Below are 22,032 nucleotides of genomic sequence, written 5' to 3'. Positions count from 1 at the left end.
TCAGGCAATATGCTTTACAGGTTTAACCAAGTTCCAGCTCTCTATTGCTGATTTCAGGCATTCCAAATAGCACCGTAAGGCTTATGTGACAATGTTCTGGTAGCAAGATTCAACTAACCTTCTGGTCAAATCAGTCTAGAGAATCCTCTAAACATTCTGTGCCTATAACCAAGGAGGTCCTTAGGCCTAAAGCACCACTACAAATGGCAGAATCACAGGATTCATGAGGTATGTATGTGACCTGTTCACTCGTGCAATATTTCTAGCTAATATACATATCTTTCTTTTACAACAACTTTACTCAGATATAATTGCCTTACTGTAAAGTTCGCCCTTTTAAAGTGTTACCAGGGGCTGTGGAAGGTGGAATAGGGAGTGATTACTAATGGGTAGGGGTTTTGGGGGGTGGATGTGGATGGTGCCAATGTTTTAACATGAGACAGTGGTGATGATTGATTATCGTATATTTCACAATCATTGCCACTGTCTCATGTTAAAACATTGGCACCATCCACATCCACCCCCCAAAACCCCTACCCATTAGTAATCACTCCCTATTCCACCTTCCACAGCCTCTGGTAACCACTAATCCACTTTGTCTCTATGTATTTGGCTAAATGAAATCATACAATATATAATCTTTCGTGACTAGATTATTTCACTTAGGCTAATGTTTTTAAGATTCATCCATATTGGAGGTACCTGAGTGGCTCAGCCAGTTGAGCATCTGACTCTTGATTTCGGCTCAGGTCATAATCTCACAGTTTGTGAGATCAAGCCCCCCTATTAGCATGCAGCCTACTTGGGATTCTCTTCTCCCTCTGCCCCTCCCCCACTAACACATGCGTGCACACGCTCTCTCTCTCTCTCTCTCTCTCTCTCTCCTCTGTCTCTCTCAAAATAAATAAACTTAAAAAGAAGATTCATCCATGTTGCGGTAAGTATCAGTGCTTTATTCCTTTTTAATGACAAATAATATTCCATTGTATGGATATATCACATGCTCATTAGATAATACACATTGGGGCTGTTTCCAGTTTTTGGCTCTTGTCGATAATGCTGTCATGAACATTTGCATACAAGTTTTTATGGGCACACATGATCTCATTTCTCTTGGGTATATACTTAGGAGTGGAATTTCTAGATCGCATGATAACTCTGTTTTTTACATGTGGAGAACTGCCAAAGTACTTTTCAAAGCAGCTGTACCACTTGACATCCCCACCAGCAATAAATGAGGGTTGCAATTTCTCTATATCTTCTCCAGTGCTTATTATTGTCTGGTGTTTTTTTTATTATGATCGTCTAGTTGCGTAAAGTGGTAAACCCACAAATCTGATCATTTCTGATATCCATAATAACAAAACCCTCTAGGGTTGAACAAGATAAAGAGAGTAGAACAGTCCAGAGTAGGCACTTCTGGAGTGTGGACTTCTGAATAACTGCAAATACTACCAGATCACATCCAAAGGACGTGGTCCTAAGATACGTTAGATTTAACTCTACAATCTAACACACACATCTATATGATACTGTCTCTGCTGAAATATTTGAGAGTAAATTATGGAAAATATAACATCAGCCAGAATCAATTAGAAAAGACTGGAAGAAAATTTAACATACTGTTTTTAAAATCTTGGCAGGAAGAATACTTTCTAAGCTTTATACAAAGCTCAGAGAACATTGATTCATTGATAATGAATGCATTTTTTTTATTTTAGTGAGAGAGCAAGCAGGGGAGAGGGGCTGAGCGAGTGAGAGACAGAGACAGAGACAGAGACAGACAGAGAGAGAGAGAGAGAGAGAGAGAGAGAGAGAATCTTAAGCAGGCTCCATGCTCAGTGTGGAGACTGAGGTGGGGCTTGATCCTGAGACCCTAGGATCATGACATGAGCTGAAATCAAGAGTTGGGTGCTCAACCAACTGAGCCACCCAGGCACCACAGTTAATAAATGCATTTTAAACTTCTACACAGAAATGATACAGTAATTAAAATTAAAATACAATATTTGTTACATATACGGTGGACAAAATGTTAAAGCTATAAATATGCAAAGCATTCTGTAAATAATGGGCTAAAGAAGTGAATAGGCATTTTGTAAGAGAAGAAATACAGTTACTCACTGAACGTGCTAAATGAAGTTCATACTCAGTAGTCATCAATGACATACAAATACACTAAGATAGTGTTCTCCTGTGATATAAATACTAGCTGCGTGAATTAAGGCTCATTTAGTTGTAAGTGACATAAAAGAGGGAAACTTAGGATGAAAGCATGGTGATGTTTTATGGAACCCAGAATTAGGAATGTAGCAGTCCCCGTGGAAAGAACTGAACCACAAAGCCCTGACAAATCAGCAGAGAACAACACCATGAGGCAATGAACAGGAATCCAGGGTTGGCAGACAGCAAGACCACATGCGAGGCCTCCTGAAACTTTCCAGTGGCATGTCAACAGGAGCATTTTAACAATAGCAGTGAGGGTTCTGTGGAGGCGGTGGAAAGGGATTTATCGGGATGGCAGCGGAGATCATTCACGTGGAGTCGTGTGCTCTAGTACCTGCTCTCCAGGCTTTTAGAAAGGAAATCAAGTTCAGGTACTTATATCCGGAGTAGAAAATCCAAGAAAAAAAAAAAGCAGACTACCATCTTGTCTAAGTCATCATAACATGGATATAAATTGATATAGTCTTTAAATATATCTAAATAAAGGCACAAAGAGGGATGCCTGGCTAGCTCAGTCGGTTAAGCCTCAACTTGGTCTCAGGTCATGATCTCATGGTTCGTTGGGTTCAAGCCCTGCATTGGGCTCTCTGCTGTCAGCACAGAGCCTGCTTCATACCCTCAGTCTCCCTCTCACTCTGCCCCTCCCCGGCTCACTCTCTCTCTCAAAAAGTAATCTTTTTTTTTTTTTTTCATTAAAAAGATACTGTTTAAATTTTTAAAAGGCACAAAGAGATGCCTAGGTTGATATGCTCTATCACTGGGCGGGATTTGGGGTGATTTGTACATTCTTTTTTGTTCTTTCCGGTGCTGCTTGGTTTTGTGTGTATATGTCTGTGTATGTGTGTCTATGTGTGTGTGCATGTGCACATGGGTTTTTATCCAAGCATGTAGCACTTTTCTAAAATAATAGATTTTTTAGAGAACCTTTGCCAGCTTCATGAGGTGATCCACTGTTTTCCAACTATTTCTGTTGAAAACCAGTATAAAAATAAGAGTTCCTTGCTAAGTGACAGGAACTTTCTATACACTTAAATGATTTTATATCATACAATCCTTGTAGCAACTATACAAGAAGGAACTTTTATTCTCACTTATACACCAAAGCTGAGAGAGATTAATTTACCTAAACTTAGTTGGCAATATATGGAGCTGCAGTTTCAATACAGATATTTCCATCTCTAAACCTGTGCTCTGCTCCTTAATACATTACACCATTTCCCTTATTATGTTACAACACTTGAGACTAGGTATCATCATTTTCCCCAATCTCTCCTCCTGCTTGCTCTAAAAGCAGGAACTGCTTTCAGCTCACTTGCTAACAGCTAGGTGGGCAATGACCTTGCACATATTTTAAACAATTTTCAGGGTTTATTACTTCTCCCAGAGTCATTGCACAAAGTATATTTGCAGGTGACAATCACTTGTCCAAACACTAAGAGCTAGTGACCGTGATAGGTCCACAAATCACCACCAAGTAAAAAGCTGAAGGCTAACACTACTCTGTCAACATCAGCTCAGAGGTAGCTGCCTTCTGTGCACCATTTCAAAAATATATTGGTCACATGACTAGGCTTTCTAACTGTTTATCTATTAACTGTTGAGCAACATATTGCTTCTATGTGGGAAAGAAGTAATGTGTCTCCAGGCTCAATATTGCCAAAAAGAATCTTTATATGTAAGGTTGTCTTGAGTCAGCTCTCTTTAAGATTTATTAATCAATGCACAGTTATGCCAATGAGAAAAATAATATGCCTATGAAGGTAAGGCTAGATTGGCTGAGTTTTGGTCCTCCAGATTTTAAGTAACATCTTCTGTAATTTCTTTGGATCACTGATCATTGAACAATTGAAATGTCCTTAAGAGCAATCTGAGAATCAACAACAGAATTTAAATAGAAAGAATTAGGGGGCATGTGAGTGGCTCAGTCAGTTAAGTGCCCACTGCAGCTCAGGTCAGGACTTCACCTCAGGTCATGATTTCACATCTCGCAGGTTCAAGCCCCACGTTGGGCTCTGTGCTGCTCTCTGAGCCTAGAGCCTGCTTTGGATTCTGTGTCTCCCTCACTCTCTGCCCCTCCCTAACTCATTCTCTCTCTCTCTCTCTCTCTCTCTCTGTCTCTCAAAAATAAATAAACATCAAAAAAAAAAAAACTTTAAACAGAAAGAATTAATCTGGAAAGGAAATTTGTTTGTAAACATGAATGACCAGGTGAGACAGGATGATGGAAAATAATTTTCTAATACCATCTGTTATACTTGTTACTAATGATTACACAAGGAATTTCCCCTGACTCAAAAATACTCATCTAGGTCCAAAAAAATAAATATATAAACAAATAAAGCTCAGAAGCAACTATGAACCCATGCTGCCTATAATATTATACAAATCCTAAAAATAACACAGTGAAACAGATATAGGCAATTGTTCCTGCCTTTATACAACTGATTTTTTTTTTTTTCAAATCAAATGATGTTACTCTCTTTCCTGTACTAATGCCTTCCAGTCATGGTTCCATTCATCTGGGATGCTCTACTTTCCTTTCGTCAACTATACATTGAATAAATAAGTAAACACTATCTATATGCAAAACATTTTACTAGATATTAAATGGATACAAAGGGAAAACACAGTTCCTGTCCTATAGGAATTTATAATGTAATAGTTGTCTGATACTCTCAAATGTTTATTCAACAAACACTAAGTTACTAAATGACAGAAAAAAGATTTGGCATTGGAGACTGTGATATGAACACATGGGCTCCTGACCCTGGATTATTTATATTCTATTAAGAGGACAGATTCGTAAACAAATACGTGCAGCAGAATGTGGAATGTGTATAACAAATTCATCACATAAGACAGAAAAGGAGGGACAGTCAATTCTACCTGAAGGATCAGGGAATGTCTTCATAGTGAGAGTGATGCCTGAACCATCAGTAGATTCTATCTATCGAGTGAGATAATAAAGTGAGGCAGAACTATTGCCACAAAAAACAAGGATTAAGCATCATAGTTGCCTCAGGAAATACAGGGGGTCTGAAATGACTTAGAGTTTTGGAAAGAGTTTCTAGAGCCCAGTGGGGGAAGAAGAGGGTGATGGGACATAGAGAGAAAGAGAAGAGGCTGAATAGCTAAGTGAGGGTTTGTAACGTTCTCATGGCCTTAATGCATAGACAATTAAAGGGTATAACACAAGGGAGTAAGAGTATGATGGTATTTGTGCTTTCTGAACAGGCCTCTAGTAGCCCAAAGAGCAGGATTCGTGGCAGGAGGGAGGCAAGGGGACAGAACAAGATGTGGGGTTGAAACAGTTTGCCATGGTGTCCGCAGGAGTCAGATAGGTCTGGGCCCAGTCAGAACCAGAGAAGTCGGCCACATTAAAGAGCTAACGTGGAAGTAGAAGAGGCAGGAGATCAAGGTTTGAGGCTCAACTGACAGAAATTCTATGGGACTTGGGGGGGATAGAGAAAATGGAGTTGAGGAGTCATTCCCTTGAGGGAGGCAAACTGGAATTCTAAGGAGTGCCCATACACAGTCTGAAAAATCTCTGAATCAATTCTTATAATGATAACCCTAGTTTAGAACAGATGGTGTAAATCATTCCCCCCAAATGAAAATGATACAACCACCCAATAATTTCATTTTTTTAAATCACAGCTTTTTATATGTGTACTGGAAAATATTCACCAATCATCATCATCATATCATCGTGTATTAAACTAATTCATCCATTTATGGCCCTCACCGAAACAAAACACTTTCATAATTTTGTTTTTTGTTTTTGTTTCTGTTTTCCTAGTAAGAACCACTATTGAGGTCAGTGTCTCTGGAACGATTTGATTTGTAATCAGGCAGGATATAACATTTTAGGCAAAATACAATCAATTGAGCGCTTAGATACTTCAGCTGTGTCACAAGCACTTTGTAAACCATTTAGCCTATCCAACAAAACTTTATCACCAAACAAGTGCAGGAAACAATGTGGTTGATGGATAATGACTTAAGTAATATATTCATTTTTTACTTGTGCACATGAGAAGAAGTTCTGTGAGGGTTTTTTTTTTCCTTTTTCTATAGAAAGCATTGTTTCCTCTTCCATCATCCCATTCTTAATACTTTTTTTTAGTTGAATTTAGACTTTTCTGAAATTTTGTTTTACCACTTCATGGCACAAAACTAAAATTGGTGGAACAAAAACACAGGGACTGACAGAAAATCCATTAGATAAGAAACCCGTTGCTTCTCGAAGAGGCCAGGCCACCAAACAGATCTCCTTCCCCAAGATTATACCTAAGTGAAACCATCAGGTCGATGCACCTTATCAGCTCACCAAGTTATTTATTAGAAACAGCTCTCCCCAAGACAAAATCTTCCTTGGGTCAAAGATTTGCTCATTTATGTTCTTATTTGGGTATATTATATATGATATCCCCATACATACAAATTCTATCATTTTTCTTTTTCACCTATTATTCATCCCAGATTAAAGAAGCAAATCACCTGTCAGTATTCAGAAAGTACTAAGTGTCCACTTCTAAAACTAGTTTTGTTACTTGGAGGCAAAGTAAGTTCATTTAAAATTATTTATTTGTCTTTCAATTGTTCACAAATAAAACTTTATGGGATGTTTTAGATAAACTAAGTTTGATTCATTGTATGTTTTTATCAAATTATACTAGTAAGACGAGTCATTTTTATGCTTTTATTATATATACAAACCAATATTTTTAAAGTACAGATATACACAAATTCATGTCTTTACACACGTGTAAATTCATGTGTCCAGAATTATTCTTCCAATCTGTCCATAAGGCAGCAAATGTTTATTAAACTCCTTCCATGTGCAAAGCACACAGGTTTTGTGAAAATCAATGGTAAGACAAATATTGCACTCTTGAAGCTGATAGAGACAAACATGCGAAAAACCTACATAATTATGTCAGAATAAAAGAAAACCACAAGAAATGTAGTGTAGGAACTCCAAGGAAGAAATTATTAATTCCACTTTGGGAATCTATTTTATGGTATACAGGCATACCTCACTTTATTTTGATTTCCTTTATTGTGTTTCACAGATAACTGTGGTGTTTTTTTTGTTTGTTTGTTTTGTTGTTGTTTTTTTTTTACAGACTGAAGCTTGCGGCTACCCCATGTCGAGCAAGTCACTCGGTGCTATTTTCCCAGGAGCATTTTTGCTCACTTTGTGTCCACATTTTGGTAATTCTCCTAATATTGCAAGCTTTTGCATTGTTTGTTATGGTGATCTGTGAATCAGTGGTCTTTGACGTTACTATTGTAACACCTAATTGTTTATGGCACCATGTACCACACCCATATAACATAGAAGACAGCGAACTTAATCGTAAATGTTGTGTGTGCTCTGACCACTCTACTGACCTAATGTTCCCCCATCTCTCTCCTTCTCAGGCTACTCTATTCCCTGAGACTCAACAATACCGAAATTATTATTCAAGTGAGAGAAAGAGTCACACATCTCTCACTTTATTTTTAAGTTTATTCATTTATTTAGAGAGAGAGATTGGGAGTAGGAGAGAGGCAGAGAGAGGGGGAGAGAGAGAATCCCAAGCAGGGGCTATACTGTCAACACACAGCCCGACACAGGGCTCAAACTCATGAACCGTAAGATCATGACCTGAGCCAAAATCAAGAGTCGGAGGCTTAACAAACTGAGCCACCCAGGCGCCCCTCTCACTTTAAATCAAAAGCTAGAAACGATGAAGCTTAGTCAGGAAGGCATGTCGAAAGCCAAGAGAGGCAAAAAGCCAGGCCTCTGGAGCCAGTTAGCCAAGTTGTGAATGCAAAGGAAAAGTTCTTTAAGGATATTAAAAGTGCTACTCCAGTGGACATACAAACGATAAGAAAGCATAAAAGCTATGTTGCTGATATGGAGAAAGCTTGAGAGGTCCGGATAGAATATCAAACTGGCCACAACATTCAACGTTCCCTTAAGCCAAAGCCTAATCCAGAACAAGGCGCAAACTCTCTTCAATTTTGTGATGGCTGAGAGAGGTGAGGAAGCTGCAGGAGAAAAGTTGGAAGCTGGCAGAGGTTGGCTCATGAGGCTTAAGGAAAGAAGCCGTCTCCATAACATAAAAATGCAAGACGAAGCAGCAGCTGCTTATGGAGAAGCTGCAGCGAGTTATCCAGAAACTCTAGCTAAGATCATTAATGAAGGTGGTTACGCTACACAACAGATTTTCAGTGTAGATGAAACAGCCTTCTAGTAGAAGAAGATGCGATTTCATAGGTAGAGAAGAGAAGCCAATACCTTCTCCTCAGGCTAACCCCCTAACAAGGGGCTGATGCAGCTCGTGACTTGAAGTTGAAGCCAGCGCTTATGGATCATTCCCAAAATCCTAGGGCCCTTAAGAATTATGCTAAATCTACTCTGCCTGTTCTCCATTTAAGGAGCAACAAAGCCTGGATGGCTGTACACCTATTTAGAACATGGTTCACTGAATCTTTTAAGCCCCCTATTGAGAACTATTACTCAGGGAAAAAAAAAAAAAAGATTTCTTTCAAAATACTGGTTATTGACAATGCGCCTGACCATGCAAGAGCTCTGATGAAGGTGTGCAGTGAGATTAACGTTGTTCTTATGCCCACTAACACATTCATTCTGCAGCCCAAGGATCAAAGAGTGATATTGACTTTCAAGAATTATTTAAGAAATACCTTTCATAAGGCAAAAGCTGCCACAGTCAGTGATTCTTCTGATGGATCTGGGCAAAGAAAATTGAACACCTTCTGGAAAGCATTCACCATTCTAGACAACATTAAGAACATTTGTGATTCATAAGAAGAGGTTAAATATTAACATTAACAAGAGTTTGGAAGAAGTTGATTCCAAATCTCACGGATGAGTTTCAGGGGTTCAAGACTTCAGTGAGGAAATAACTGCAGAGGTGGTGGAAATAGTGACTAGAATTAGAAGTGGAGAGGGGCGCCGGGGTGGCGCAGTCGGTTAAGCGTCCGACTTCAGCCAGGTCACGATCTCGCGGTCCATGAGTTCGAGCCCCGCGTCAGGCTCTGGGCTGATGGCTCGGAGCCTGGAGCCTGTTTCCAACTCTGTGTCTCCCTCTCTCTCTGCCCCTCCCCCGTTCATGCTCTGTCTCTCTCTCTGTCCCAAAAATAAATAAATTTAAAAAAATAAAAAAAATAAAAAAAAACGTTGGAAAAAGAAGTGGAGCCTGAAGATGTGACTGAATTGCAGCAACCTCCTGATAAAATTTGAATGGATGAGGGGGTGCTTGTTATTGCTTGTTATGGATGAGCAAATAAAGTCATTTTTTGTTTCTTTGTTTTTTGAGAGGGGGAGAGGGGCAGAAAAAAAGGGAGAGAGAATACCAAGGAGGCTCCACTCAGCATGGAGCCCCACGTGAGGCTCAATCTCACGACTGTGAGATCATGGCCTGAACCAAAATCAAGGGTTGGACGCTTAACCGACTGAGCCACCCAGGCGCCTGGAAAGTGGTGTCTTGAGATGGCATCCACTTCTAGTAACGATACTGTGAAGATTCTTAAAATAACAAAGGATTTAGAATATTACATAAATTTAATTGATAAGAAGTGGCAGGGTTTGAGAAAACTGACTCCCATTTTGAAAGAAGTTCTGAGGATAAAATGCTCTCAAACAGCATCACATGCTAGAGAGAAATCTTTCATGGAAGGAAAAGTCAATCAATGCAGCAAACTTTGTTGTTCTCTTATTTTAAGAACTTGCCACAGACATCCCAATCTTCAGCAATCGCCACTGTGATCAGTCAGCAGCATCAACATCGAGGCAAGAACCTCCACCAGCAAAGTGATGGCTTGCAGAAAGCTCAGAGGATGGTCAGCATTTGTTAGCAATAAAGGATTTTTTATTAAAGAATGCACGTTTTGTTATACACAGTGCTACTGCATACTTAACAGACTGCAGTATAGTATAAACATAACTTTCGCATGCACTGAGAAACCAAAAAAATTATTTGACTCATTTTAATGCAATATTCCCGTTACTGTGGCGGTCTAGAACCAAACCCACAATATCTCCAATGTATACCCTGACAATCAAGGATAGGTACAGAAATTGGGGGTGGGGGGCGTGGTGGGAGGCTTTTCAGCCTCAAGGAAAGTACCAACAATGGTGAGAAGCAAGAGCATACACAAGAGACATGGAGATTGGCAAGTACTCCACTTTGGCTAGAGTCCATGTCTGAGATGTGACTGGCAGGGGATGTCTGTCCAGAATGAGGGGAGACTGTGAACACCACGTTAAGGTGCTTGGATTCTATTTTGTAAGCAAAGAGAAAGACTGAAAGTTTCTGCAAAAGGAAAACCACATAATTCAACCTTTGTTTGGGAAGCTAACTACATAACAGGTGAAGAATAGACCAAAAACATGAATTCTGGAGTCACAGAGAATAGTTCAGAGAATATTTTAACGTTCTTAGGGGAAAATACAACTTCCTGAACAAAAAGGCTGGCAGCAGGAATGGAAAGGGAAGCAACAAACATTTTGGAGAGCCGAGCTGAATAGAAAGTTGTGACTGAGCAGACACTGTAAGTAGGTTAAAGGTTATAACAATAGAAAAGTAATAGTATACATGTTGGTATTGGTTTACCTTATTTCAAAAGTCAAAGTCAAATGTAGACAGTATGCTTTCCCACAAAACCCAGATGTTACCTAAGAATCTTTCCAGGTGCTACTTCAGGCAGCCAGCGCTTAGGAACAACTGATTGGTAAACACAAAATTGAAGCAATTTGCCATCTGCACTCAAAGCTCTATCTTTGCCAAGAGTTGGGGGCGGGGGGGGGGGGGGGGCACAGGGGTAACATATCACAAAAGTAAATTGAAAGAAAGGCACAGATATCTATTAATATCAAACATTGTTCATTTTCAGGATGAAGAAAGCTAGCTATAGATCCCTGGAACAGCAACAGTAGAATTTGACATCCTTCGGGAGAATATTAAGTGAAATGAGGACTTTGAAGTGGGAAGCGGTTGGCATTAGAGAAAGTCTACCTTAATATCCCTTTAAAAACTCAGACACTGGAATTAGGGCCTAGGTTTTCAAATGGCATTGCCAATCATAAGATTTCCTCAAATCAAAGCACGTTTACATTGTATTTCAAGGTCTCACTTCCAGTGCCATTGACTTATCAAGCTCTGAGTGACATCCCAGGTCGTCTAAACCAGGGATTCAACCATCCTAGGAAATGATGCTTTCTCAGAGTACTGGTGGCATTGCCAAAGGTCACAGAGGCAGTGTCAGAAACACAACGTAAGCCTGGGGATTTCCCAGACTTCACTGACATATTCCACAAGGAAAGAAGAAGTCACATAAATGACATTCAAATGACAAAATGACGTCAGTGAAACAAAGAAATTAAAACCATTTAATTTAAACTGTGAGACATATCTTAGGTTGAAAATCAATCATCTTTCAGCTAGTATACTTCAAACTTCTCTCCAAAAACATTTTTTAAATTCACCAATTCAAATTACCAATTAGGAGAAACATTCACTACCCACTTAATATTGATTATGCCTCCTTTTCCCAATGCCTACAAAGAGGCTTTGGATGAAACCTCTAACATAAAATCAATTGCAATCAGCTTTGTAGTGTCTCTGCTTCCACAATTAATTTGAACGTTGAGATAGCAAGGTAATAAGCTCTGTCCAAACTCTCTCTCATTCTTTGCTTTATGGCTGGGAAACATGAAAACCTATTGAAGACATTAAAGAAGAATGATTGAGCTTTCAATTACCTAGAAAGCCACAAACAATGTGATATTCCCTTTACAGGAGTACATTTAGATAAAAAAAAGATTGTTAAGAATGCCCACAACATCATACACACAGAGATGACACAAAATATAAAGTTCTGTGGGCACTGAGAAGCAAATTTCTCAAAATGACTCTAAAACCACTAATATACTAACGCTGAGAAACATGTTAGTTTCGATCAGGTATGACAATTACAACCATATCTGGTTCTCTGCACTCTCTTGACAATTGAGATATTATATATATATATACATATATATATATATGTATATATATATATGTATATATATATATATATATATATTTGCAGAGAGAGAGCAACTAATTAGCCAAGTAGAAAATATTGACTTTTACAGTTACATCACAATGCAGTTAGTCAGAATACTGTGCTGACATTTTCAATATCTAAACAATTATTTTATTTACACAGAATTCTGAAGAGCATATTTGTCGTGAAAGGAAACCCTGGAATCTATTATTGAAAAGCAAGCAAGTTAAGTGGTGACTTCATTATTAAGAAAGCAGGGGATGGAAATGACAGAGCTTGCAGTCGGTTCTCAACTCCAATGGTATGTATGAATGTCACATAGTCAATTAATTTCCCTCTACTTTTCATTTACCAGGTCCATCACCTTTGTCCAGCATTTAACTTTCATCTCACCCTGCCTGCTGATTTCTAGTTAAAAAGCCCTCTCATTACTTAATTTCCCACAGCTTCATTAGGTAACTCAGCAGCAGAAAAAGGTAAGAATCGATACTTGGAAGTCAAACACCAAATTGTTAAGGTTTATGGCACTCATCTGAACTGTTTCTACCCACAGCTCTCACCAACAGGGAACAGAAACGGCACAGAGGAACTGTACTCCCCTTTGTGATGGTATTGATATCATCTACTATAATTGTGTCTCTCAGCTTTGTCCTTTCTCTTTAGTTCCCAACACATCAATACTGATAGGAAAGAATCCCACCCTTAAAGCCTAAAATGAGTAACTTATGGAAGAATGCCAGAGTATGTCTAGTGGACAGAAGCATGCACCTAAGAACCAGACATATATGGACTGGGAACTCAACCTCACCACCTCCTTGATGTGCGACTTAGGCCAAATTATTTAAACCTTCTTTGAACCTCAATCTCCTCACCTATAAAATAGGACATAAATCTCCTGTTTTATAGAAATTGTGAGGACTGAGTGAATCAGTATATGTTAAGTGTTTTCTACATTGTCTCGCATACATTTTGACTTTAAATAAAATATATAGCATGTTTCTTGACTTCATTATTTTAGCTTATAATTGAATAGTCGTACGGTCTAACAGAAATGCTTCCCAGGGACTATCAATGATACTTTGCTTCTTTGGTGTTTCACAAATTTAACTGATAATTCCCTCAGTGCTTGGAGTTTTATTCTTTATAGACTAAAATTGACAAAAGGTCTCATAATTCAAACAAGAATACGCAAGAACTAATGTCTCTGGCTGAAGAGGCTATAAACATTGATGGTTGTAATACATTTGAAAACACTAAGGTATTGTAAGTCAGGCCATGAACATTGGCCCTTGGGACAAGGCACCTTTTAAATATATCTCACTTTATTATTGGCAATAAAAACCTTCTCCGCCATCAGCCTGAATTATCATCTAGTTGGATCCGTTTTATCACATGTAAGACACGAAAGAGTTGTCTAAATGTCAGCCCACTGATTTTGTGGGTGGGATACAAGAATATGCTTTCCTTCTAAAACTTTGTTGCTGGGGCGCCTGGGTGGCGCAGTCGGTTAAGCGTCCGACTTCAGCCAGGTCACGATCTCGCGGTCCGTGAGTTCGAGCCCCGCGTCAGGCTCTGGGCTGATGGCTCGGAGCCTGGAGCCTGCTTCCGACTCTGTGTCTCCCTCTCTCTCTGCCCCTCCCCCGTTCATGCTATGTCTCTCTCTGTCCCAAAAATAAATAAAAAACGTTGAAAAAAAAAATAAATAAATAAATAAATAAAACTTTGTTGTTAAACACTACTTCCAATCTGTCAAATCCCATCGGGGCCACGTGTCTCACTGTGTGTGTTGTTGTGTGGTGTTGGGAGCCATGGGGTAGAATCTGTAGGAACTTCCTATGCATTTCCAAATCCACACTCTTGTGACCACTTTTACTCTGTACGTCCCCCACACTGCATTTCACGTTTCTATGACTTCCCATACTGATTATAAATTTGTCCAAAATACAGGTGCCCTCTCTTCTGTGTTGCTTGTATGCCACCTAGTAACGTATTCATAAAAAACTTCGCTAAGACTAACAACTACTAAGTGCATTTCTTGTGACAGGCACATTCCTAGGCACTTTGTAGACTTTATTTCATTTACCTCTCCAAGAAGACTATAAATCTAGTTTTTAAATCATTTCTGTATTACCGATTAGGAAATTAAATTCTAGAAGTTGAAATAAGATACCCAAAATAACGTTCCAAAAAGGGATAAAACTGGGATTTAAAGACATCTGTCTGGCTCCTAATTCCACTTTCTTGCTGCTATACTCTGCTGCCCCAAATTCTCATTAATCTTTAAATGCAACTTTCTCATGGGAATAAAAGTATTTAGAAAGGTGCAGCCAGTAGTTTAGACTTGACTCTGCTTATTTAAAGAGGAATAGGGGGGAACAATGAAAATAAGCTATTAAAATCCCCTTGAGAAGATAGCTTACTAATAACTTCAGTCCTAGAAAACCATCCTCAGGAGAAAAAAAAAAACATAACTGCTGTCAAGTGTTTGTGAATAAGAATACTCGTTAGCGTTATTCTGAATAGTAACTTTTTGAAATAAATTTTGGAAAATAAGAGAGAAGTCAAATAAATAGTGTGTGCATAAAATAGGCTAGAGACACAGAGGGTTATTTTTTCAAAAACGAATGACAGCAATATATACATGATATAATACAAAAAATACAGAAGATAAATTATGTAGAACATAGTATGATCCCATTATATAATGTGAGCATACACACACACACACACACACACACTCAAGGGAAAGAGAGGGACTGTAAGTATGGCGTTATAAATGGGAAAGAAGTGAACTAAATGTTCATAGTTTGGGGCGCCTGGGTGGCTCAGTTGGTTAAGCGTCTGACTTCAGCTCAGGTCATGATCTCACGGTTTGCAAGTTCTAGCCCCATTTTGGGCTCTATGGTGACAGCTCAGAGCCTGAAGCCTGCTTCAGATTTTGGGTCTCCCTCTCTCTCTGCCCCTCCCCCACTCATTCTCTCTCTCTCTCTCTCTCTCTCTCTCTCTTTCAAAAATAAAACATTAAAACAATTTTAATGTTCATAGGTGGATGGAATATGAGCGATTTTTATTTTGTATGGATATCCATTTGTAATTCTGAGTACTTAACTAGTATGAAAAGCAGTATTTTAACGCACATAGATGCAACAACTTATTTAACCCTCAAAACAAATACAAGTCACGGGGGCTATTATTCTCCCCACTTTACGGATGAGGAAATTAAGGAACAGAGTCATTAAGTAATTTCCCAACGTTTCACAGCCAATAGTGGTAGAACTGGTCTAGTTCCACACCCATGCTCTTCAAGGCTAAGTAAAACTGGCTCTAAGAAGCAAATGTCATTATTATAAAACAGGCTAACAACTGCATAAAACCCCTTTGAGAGGGATTGTTTTTCTTCCCTGTCTTGAGTGAAACAAGTAGGGAGGCTTCTGCCTGTTCTGCCACAAAAAGGTATGTAAAAGAGCACAGACGTTTACACCCTTTTCCTTGGGGCCCTGCTTTGTGAATTGCGTCCAGACTCACATTCTCCACATCCCAGGGCTGTTTTAGAACATCGCAGGCCCCAAATATTAAAAAATACAAAGGGCAGACCAAAACATTGGTGGAACAACCACATGAGTAAGGCTTTTGTCTGCTAAGATATACCTGGACACCTTGCACATTGAGACTTTAAGATCACAGTACAAATGCCCCAGTACAAATATTCCTGAAACTCTGGGGCTAAGCCAAACCCAAATAGGGCTGAAAAAAGCATCGTGGGGTCACTACAATTTTGAACCACAGGACTTCAGGAACCACAGAGCCAGAAGAATAGGATGCTATGCCCATACCACACTTGGCCCTCAGTTTACCTGTTATTAACAGCATAACAGGCGTTCTACTTCCCCTAGCATATAGTAACATTATCAGTTAACAATTAACTTCAAACTTCTTGTCTTTTTTGAAAAGGGTAGAATATGTCTAAAAGATAAACCAACAGGGACTGGGGTATAAACCCCAATTGCTGTGTTTGAACTCTTTCTTCTTTTGCCATAGATAATAAGAACAGCGAATGCACCTACTTCAACCAAACTGGGCCAATCCCCGCTGGACCAAGCAGATTTTCTCTCTTGCAATACAAATTTGCTTTCCCAGGTGGTCTGGAACTGGAACTGTAACATGTAAACTTGCAAAGTATATGCTACCAGTGGATGGAGAAACAGAAAAACAAAGTCTTCAAAGTAAGAGAATAAGGAAGAAGCGGAAAGAAACACATGAAAAAGTGAAGAAAGCAAAAAGCATACAGAATTTCAATTATCTTCTTGTTTCATTCACAATACACTTGCAAACTGTCACAGCCTCTCATGGATTCTGAAACCACACGGCCCCACTTATTCTAAGCAGAGAAGCAAGACCACAAAAGTGCTGAACCGGACACTGTCATTTCTAATGTGTCATTTCTAATAGTGACAGTCCAACAGCAACAAACTTTTTCCTTTGTATAATCTTTTACAAAAGGCCTCTGAACAGTGAGGTGTATGTAAGTAACACATGTTTAACAATGGGCTCTCCAAAAAAAACCCAAAAAACAGAAAACTAGATGCATAAATGTGTGTATGCATGTGTGTATTTATATAATGTTATAAACTTACCGACATATAGTATGTGTAGCTGAGCACAAAACTTCTAAACAATAATAATAATAATATTTTTACTTAAATTCCATAAGGCCAATTGATTCCCACAGAAGGTCTTAAGTACAGACAACAACAAAATCATAAATCAAGCCCTGATCTTGACTTTCAGTATTTGCCAGTTTCCATGGTGTAAATATTCGCCATGGCCAACTTCAGTCTACCAATAGGACGTCACTGAACAGGACTGAAAAGATGAGCAGTAGCACAAGATTGCACAATATTTTCACCACGCGGATTAAAAAGAGCATAGATGTCACGAAAGAGTAAACAGTGAACTGTAGTAAAACAATTAGGAAGTGACAACTTTTGACTATGCCTTTATTTTAAAATATAATGCATTAATTTTAGGTTTATATCATTTAATTTTTAATAACCACTATATTTAACAACTGGTGGACAAATTCCTGTCCCAATCCCATTTAAGTCTGGTCCAGCACACCCCTGAAAAGTTATCTCCTCACACCTGTGTAGGGCAGGGATTGCTAATCCGTATAAAATGACTACAGTCACAGTCATTTCCTCATCAAACAGGTAAACATTTTAATGTGTATCATCAGCACATGGTAAACTTGTTAAAAGCCCAGATTCCTGGGCCCTAGTCCCAGAGATTTTGATTCAGTAGATCTGGTGTGGGTACCTAGAAATCTGTATTTTAACAGGCACGCAGCCCTCTCCATGCCAGCTGATTTATTCAGAGAATGACAGCATCCAGCATTGATGGACTACATATTCTGTGCCAGACTCAGGATACATGGATTATTCAAGAAACAAAACTTGTCCTCAAGGTGAATGCAGAGACCAAGAATTAACAACATAACTATGATACTAGTACATACCAGCTGCTTTGGGAAAACAGCAAAACCCAGTTGGGGAGAGGAGTCGTGAGAGAGATGTTTGACCTGAGTCTTGAAGAAAAGAGCACAAGCTAATCAAAAAGACAAGGGGGAAGAAGGGAGGAAGGGCTATTCAAGGCAGAGAGAGTGGCATTCAGCATAGCCCCATAGGCAAAGAGGAAGTCAGTTCACTGGCAAAACGGCACGTGCTATGGGACTGTACCACTTATTCGTGTATTGCAGCCACATTTATCTGTCACCAGTTCTAGCATATGGTAAACACATACTGGTTGGACTATATTCAGTCACAGTGTTCATGTGAAAAGTGGTGGTAGATTAGGCAAAAGAGTCATGGCCAGGTCAGATAGGACCTCACGGAATATCTAGCACAAAGTAGGGGCTCACATTTTGTATCCTTCCCTCAACCTGAGTAGTTAAAATTGGTTGTATCATCATTATAAAATTATTGCTGTGAAAGAATTTACATGTGATGGCTAACCCACAAAGTCTAGAAATACAGAATGTTCTCCCTGTTTTTTTTTTCATTGATAAGCTAACTTCTCAGAGAAAATGACCAAAATTATGTGTTGGAAACAGTTCACTAAACCAAAGGCCCAGGGAAACAGGTGATTACTGCATATTATTTTTCCCACTGGTTTTTACCTCATTCTAATTAATCCGTTTTCAGAATACAATGGGAATGTTGTAAATGTTATTTTATGTGTGTAAGGTTGTATCATTTCAGCTATAGACATTTTAATTAGGTAACCCAATTAACTTAAAAAAAATCTATGAATTAACATAATGAGAAAAATGAATGCTGGCAGAACTAAACAGTGGATAGAAGGGAAGTCATAGGGTAGGAGCTTGTCTCTACATAAACACAGCTAGAAAAAAGCACTCATCACGTTACACACCAAGTTTGTAGCCATCCCAAAACCTCCACGCTATACTACTGTCCCTTCTGTAATGCAAGCCTTGCCCATTCTTCTCGTCTCCCCTCAAGCCCCATCTTCTCTTTGTAATATGTTCCAAGCACTCCACTCCACTATGGTCTCTTCCCTCTCTGTGCACGAACCACATCTTTGGATTTAGTCCGACATCATCACATATTACGTAATACTTCTCTCCCAACCAGACTTTACATTTTCAGAGAACTTCTCTTACATTTCTCCTGGAGCAGAGCATAATTCTCGACATACAAAAGACATTAAACAGTTGGTGAGGGAATAGACTAATTGATTTCCGTGAATTATATTTAGCTTCAAGCTTCAATTGTTAATTTTCTCACCTCCCCCAAAATGAAGATGAAAATGTCATAAAGATTTTTTTAAAGGCCTTCGACTGGGGACAATGAAAGGAGGTTATTAAAAAGGATTCTATTCCTGAGTTGCTTTCGGAGTGTCAGCAAATCATCAGAGGTCTCTAACATAGAAAGCAAGGGAATTCCCTACTCTGCTCGTCCAGAGTAAGACTGAGAGACCTCCAGTTGAGCCTTGTTGCTAAGTGAAATTCCCCCCACACATCCTAGAACATATGCTCTTTATACTTTCATCAAAGAAGAAAGAGAAAGAGAGAGCAGGTATCCCAAGACTGCCTCTATCCCTGTCTTCTTTACTAATTGACTGCAGAACAAAAGAGGAATATTTACAGAATTCCATACTGAAACATATAGAAAACATTTATTCAGTAAATACTATTTCCAATTTCAAAATAGTTAATGTTGTTTTAACACTTCCTTTTGTGTCACAAATTGTGTGAGCACTTTTCAGACATCATGTTACGAAGCTCTGATAACATTCTATATAAGATAAATACCACAATTATCCTCATTTTAGAGATGAAGGAGCTCAGATTAAGAACTCCAAAGGAACATGACTGAGACACAAAGCCAGAATCCGTAACCAGGTCTCTTATGCCAAAGCCCGGAGGACACCACCTATGTTTACAAGATTCAATTCTCAACAATGTAAGTACTATAAGTACTTGGGTTCTATTTCAGGACTTTTTTTTTTTCTTTTGAAAACTTAAAAACAAAAAACAAGACACCAAATCAATGATACGGAAAAAAGGCTGGAACAAGGATGTCCAGGGTCTGAGGTATCAAGCTTAAACAAACTGGGTTAAAGCCAATTAATTACAAGATTCCAGGCACACCCAACACACACACACAAAAAGAGTGGTTAAATGCGGATCCCACTGGTAGAAAGACCAGTGAAGGTACAATTTCCCCATCAGTCCTAAAGAGCTTTTGGGAAACTCAGATTTAATTTATAACATTTTTATATTCATGCCAGATACAGGCCACATGTCATTCAGGCCTTGCAGGATATTCAGCAGAGAAGAACTCTAGAAAACACACTTATTGTAGGACTTTTGGCTATGTATGATGTGTATATACTAATGACTTCCCTCGAGCATCCAATGCCAGCTTCAGGGAAAAGAAAAAGGCCTAGAAATTAATGCCTGAAAAGTGTTTTCCATATAGTTTCACCTGTTGACAGGAAGAAATCTCAGGCAACCCTTAAAGCAATAAACATAATAAGGCAAGAGCCCCACCTTAGCTATCACTATCAGCATTAGTATCTCCACAGTTGTGAGGTCAGCCTTAAGAGGAAGCAAGCAATCATAGGATACAGTTTCAGGGATAGCCGAAAGCCTCGCCCCTAATTAACACCTCAATTAAGGTTGCAGGTGCTTGAATTTCCACAAAAAAGAAAATCCATCCCTTGGGCTTTAGACTTAGTCCTGTGAAAATGCAAAATAAAGTACGACTGGGGTGACAGCATTTTAAGTTTCCGGGTTTATTTACATCCAAGATTCCCCTTGTTTGTTACATTCTCTCACCGCAAGTTTTGCTAAGGTAAAGAATTGGAGGGGGGCGGGGAATTTGAAGCACTGAAAACAATCCTGAGGCCAAAGTGGGCAAAAGGAAAGAGAGTTTTCCACTGAGAGAGACCCAAGTATGCAAACAAGAAAGTGGGCTCCAGAGTCAATATTATGCAAATTCTCCCTCTCCTGGTGCCGTTATCAATTTAGTATACAGTCCGCCTATCTCCTTCTCAAAATCTTCTGCGAAACAGCAATTATGCTGCTTTGTTTACAGGAAAACTGACCCGAGCAACGTCAGGCAAAGTCCTTGGGCAGAGTGTCAGTTGTTACAAGCACTCAAAACTGTGTCTACTTGCAGGCAGAAAGTCGTGACTTCCCAGATTTCAGGTACGGCACAGATTCGTCTGCAAACAGGGCTGGAGCCCAAATCTCTACCTAACAGGCACGAGGCAAGAAGCCCGGAAGGGTGGGGGGAAGCAAGCTGGATGGCTCCAGGAAGTGGGTGGGGAGGCAGCTGCCGGGTTTGGTGCCAACTGTGGCACTAGCAGGTTCGCACACGCCTAGCGGAGGGAGTCCCGGGCCACCGCGCGCAGCGGTCGCAAGCGCTTTTGGCAATGCTGTCCCCCTTCGACTCCCGTCATCACCCAACCCAACAGCTCGGGTCTGGGACGTAAAAAGGGCTTGCAAAGTGGGCGGCGGCCGGCGTTCCCGCCGCTGAGTCACAGCCCAGCCAACTTTTACTTTTACAGCATTTCCCAGAAGGAAAACGAAAAGTCTCAGTTCCGTAGCCCACCACTCGCTTCTCGTTCCCGCTCTCCGCCCCGTGTCACTGGAGCCGGGGGTGACTCGTACCCACAGCTGGGGTGCTTCCCACTCGTCGCGCAACTTCTCACCCCAACAAAGCCTCGGGGTGCCCCGAGCGCTTCGCAAGCGCTACCCACCCGGCAAACGGGAGAGCAGGAGGAGGGAGGGGAAGGGCTAGCCTCCTCACCTGCAGGACACCGACACCTCCACCCGCGTGGCCGGGATGGCCGCGCTCAGCTGGTTCAAGTCCCCGATGCCCGCAGTGCTGGTGTAGCGGCTGTCCATCTTGGGTGGAGGCGCCGCGGACTTGTCCGGCGCCCACATGCAGAGCTCGGGCAGACTGAGGACTCCGAGCACAGCTCCCGACAGCCGGGGATGGGGGTTGAGGGTGGAGGCAGAGGAAGGAGGGCGGAGGCAGCTCGCGGGAAGGGGGAGGGAAGGGGAGGCGGACCCGCGCAGAGCCGCGAGGGAACCGCGAGCCAGTCCTGACCCAGGCCGAGGCTGCCGGGGAAGTGGCGCACGGGGCTCCGGGCTTCCCTGCCCCCTCCTTGCAGGCAGCAGCCCCAGCAAGGGACACTCCGTGATCCTTTCCACGC

The 22,032-nt window shown here is 40.3% G+C and overlaps 1 protein-coding gene across 2 annotated transcripts in view; it reads right to left on the bottom strand.

Moving 5' to 3' along the window:
* The window catches only part of CPNE8 (copine 8), a 227,624-nt gene that overhangs the window by 205,534 nt on the left and 58 nt on the right, over positions 1 to 22,032 (bottom strand). For both annotated transcript variants that reach the window (XM_058743122.1, XM_058743121.1), the window contains exon 1: positions 21,624 to 22,032. This exon is cut by the window's right edge. In XM_058743122.1, the coding sequence (XP_058599105.1) occupies positions 21,624 to 21,760 (137 nt within the window). In that variant the 5' untranslated portion in view covers positions 21,761 to 22,032. The remainder of the gene's footprint in view (positions 1 to 21,623) is intronic.

This window comes from Neofelis nebulosa, chromosome 8, assembly GCF_028018385.1.
Source record: "Neofelis nebulosa isolate mNeoNeb1 chromosome 8, mNeoNeb1.pri, whole genome shotgun sequence".
NCBI classification, from domain to species: Eukaryota; Metazoa; Chordata; class Mammalia; order Carnivora; family Felidae; genus Neofelis; species Neofelis nebulosa.
Note: the sequence above shows the minus strand (reverse complement) of the source record. Positions and strands in the feature narration are given on the sequence as shown.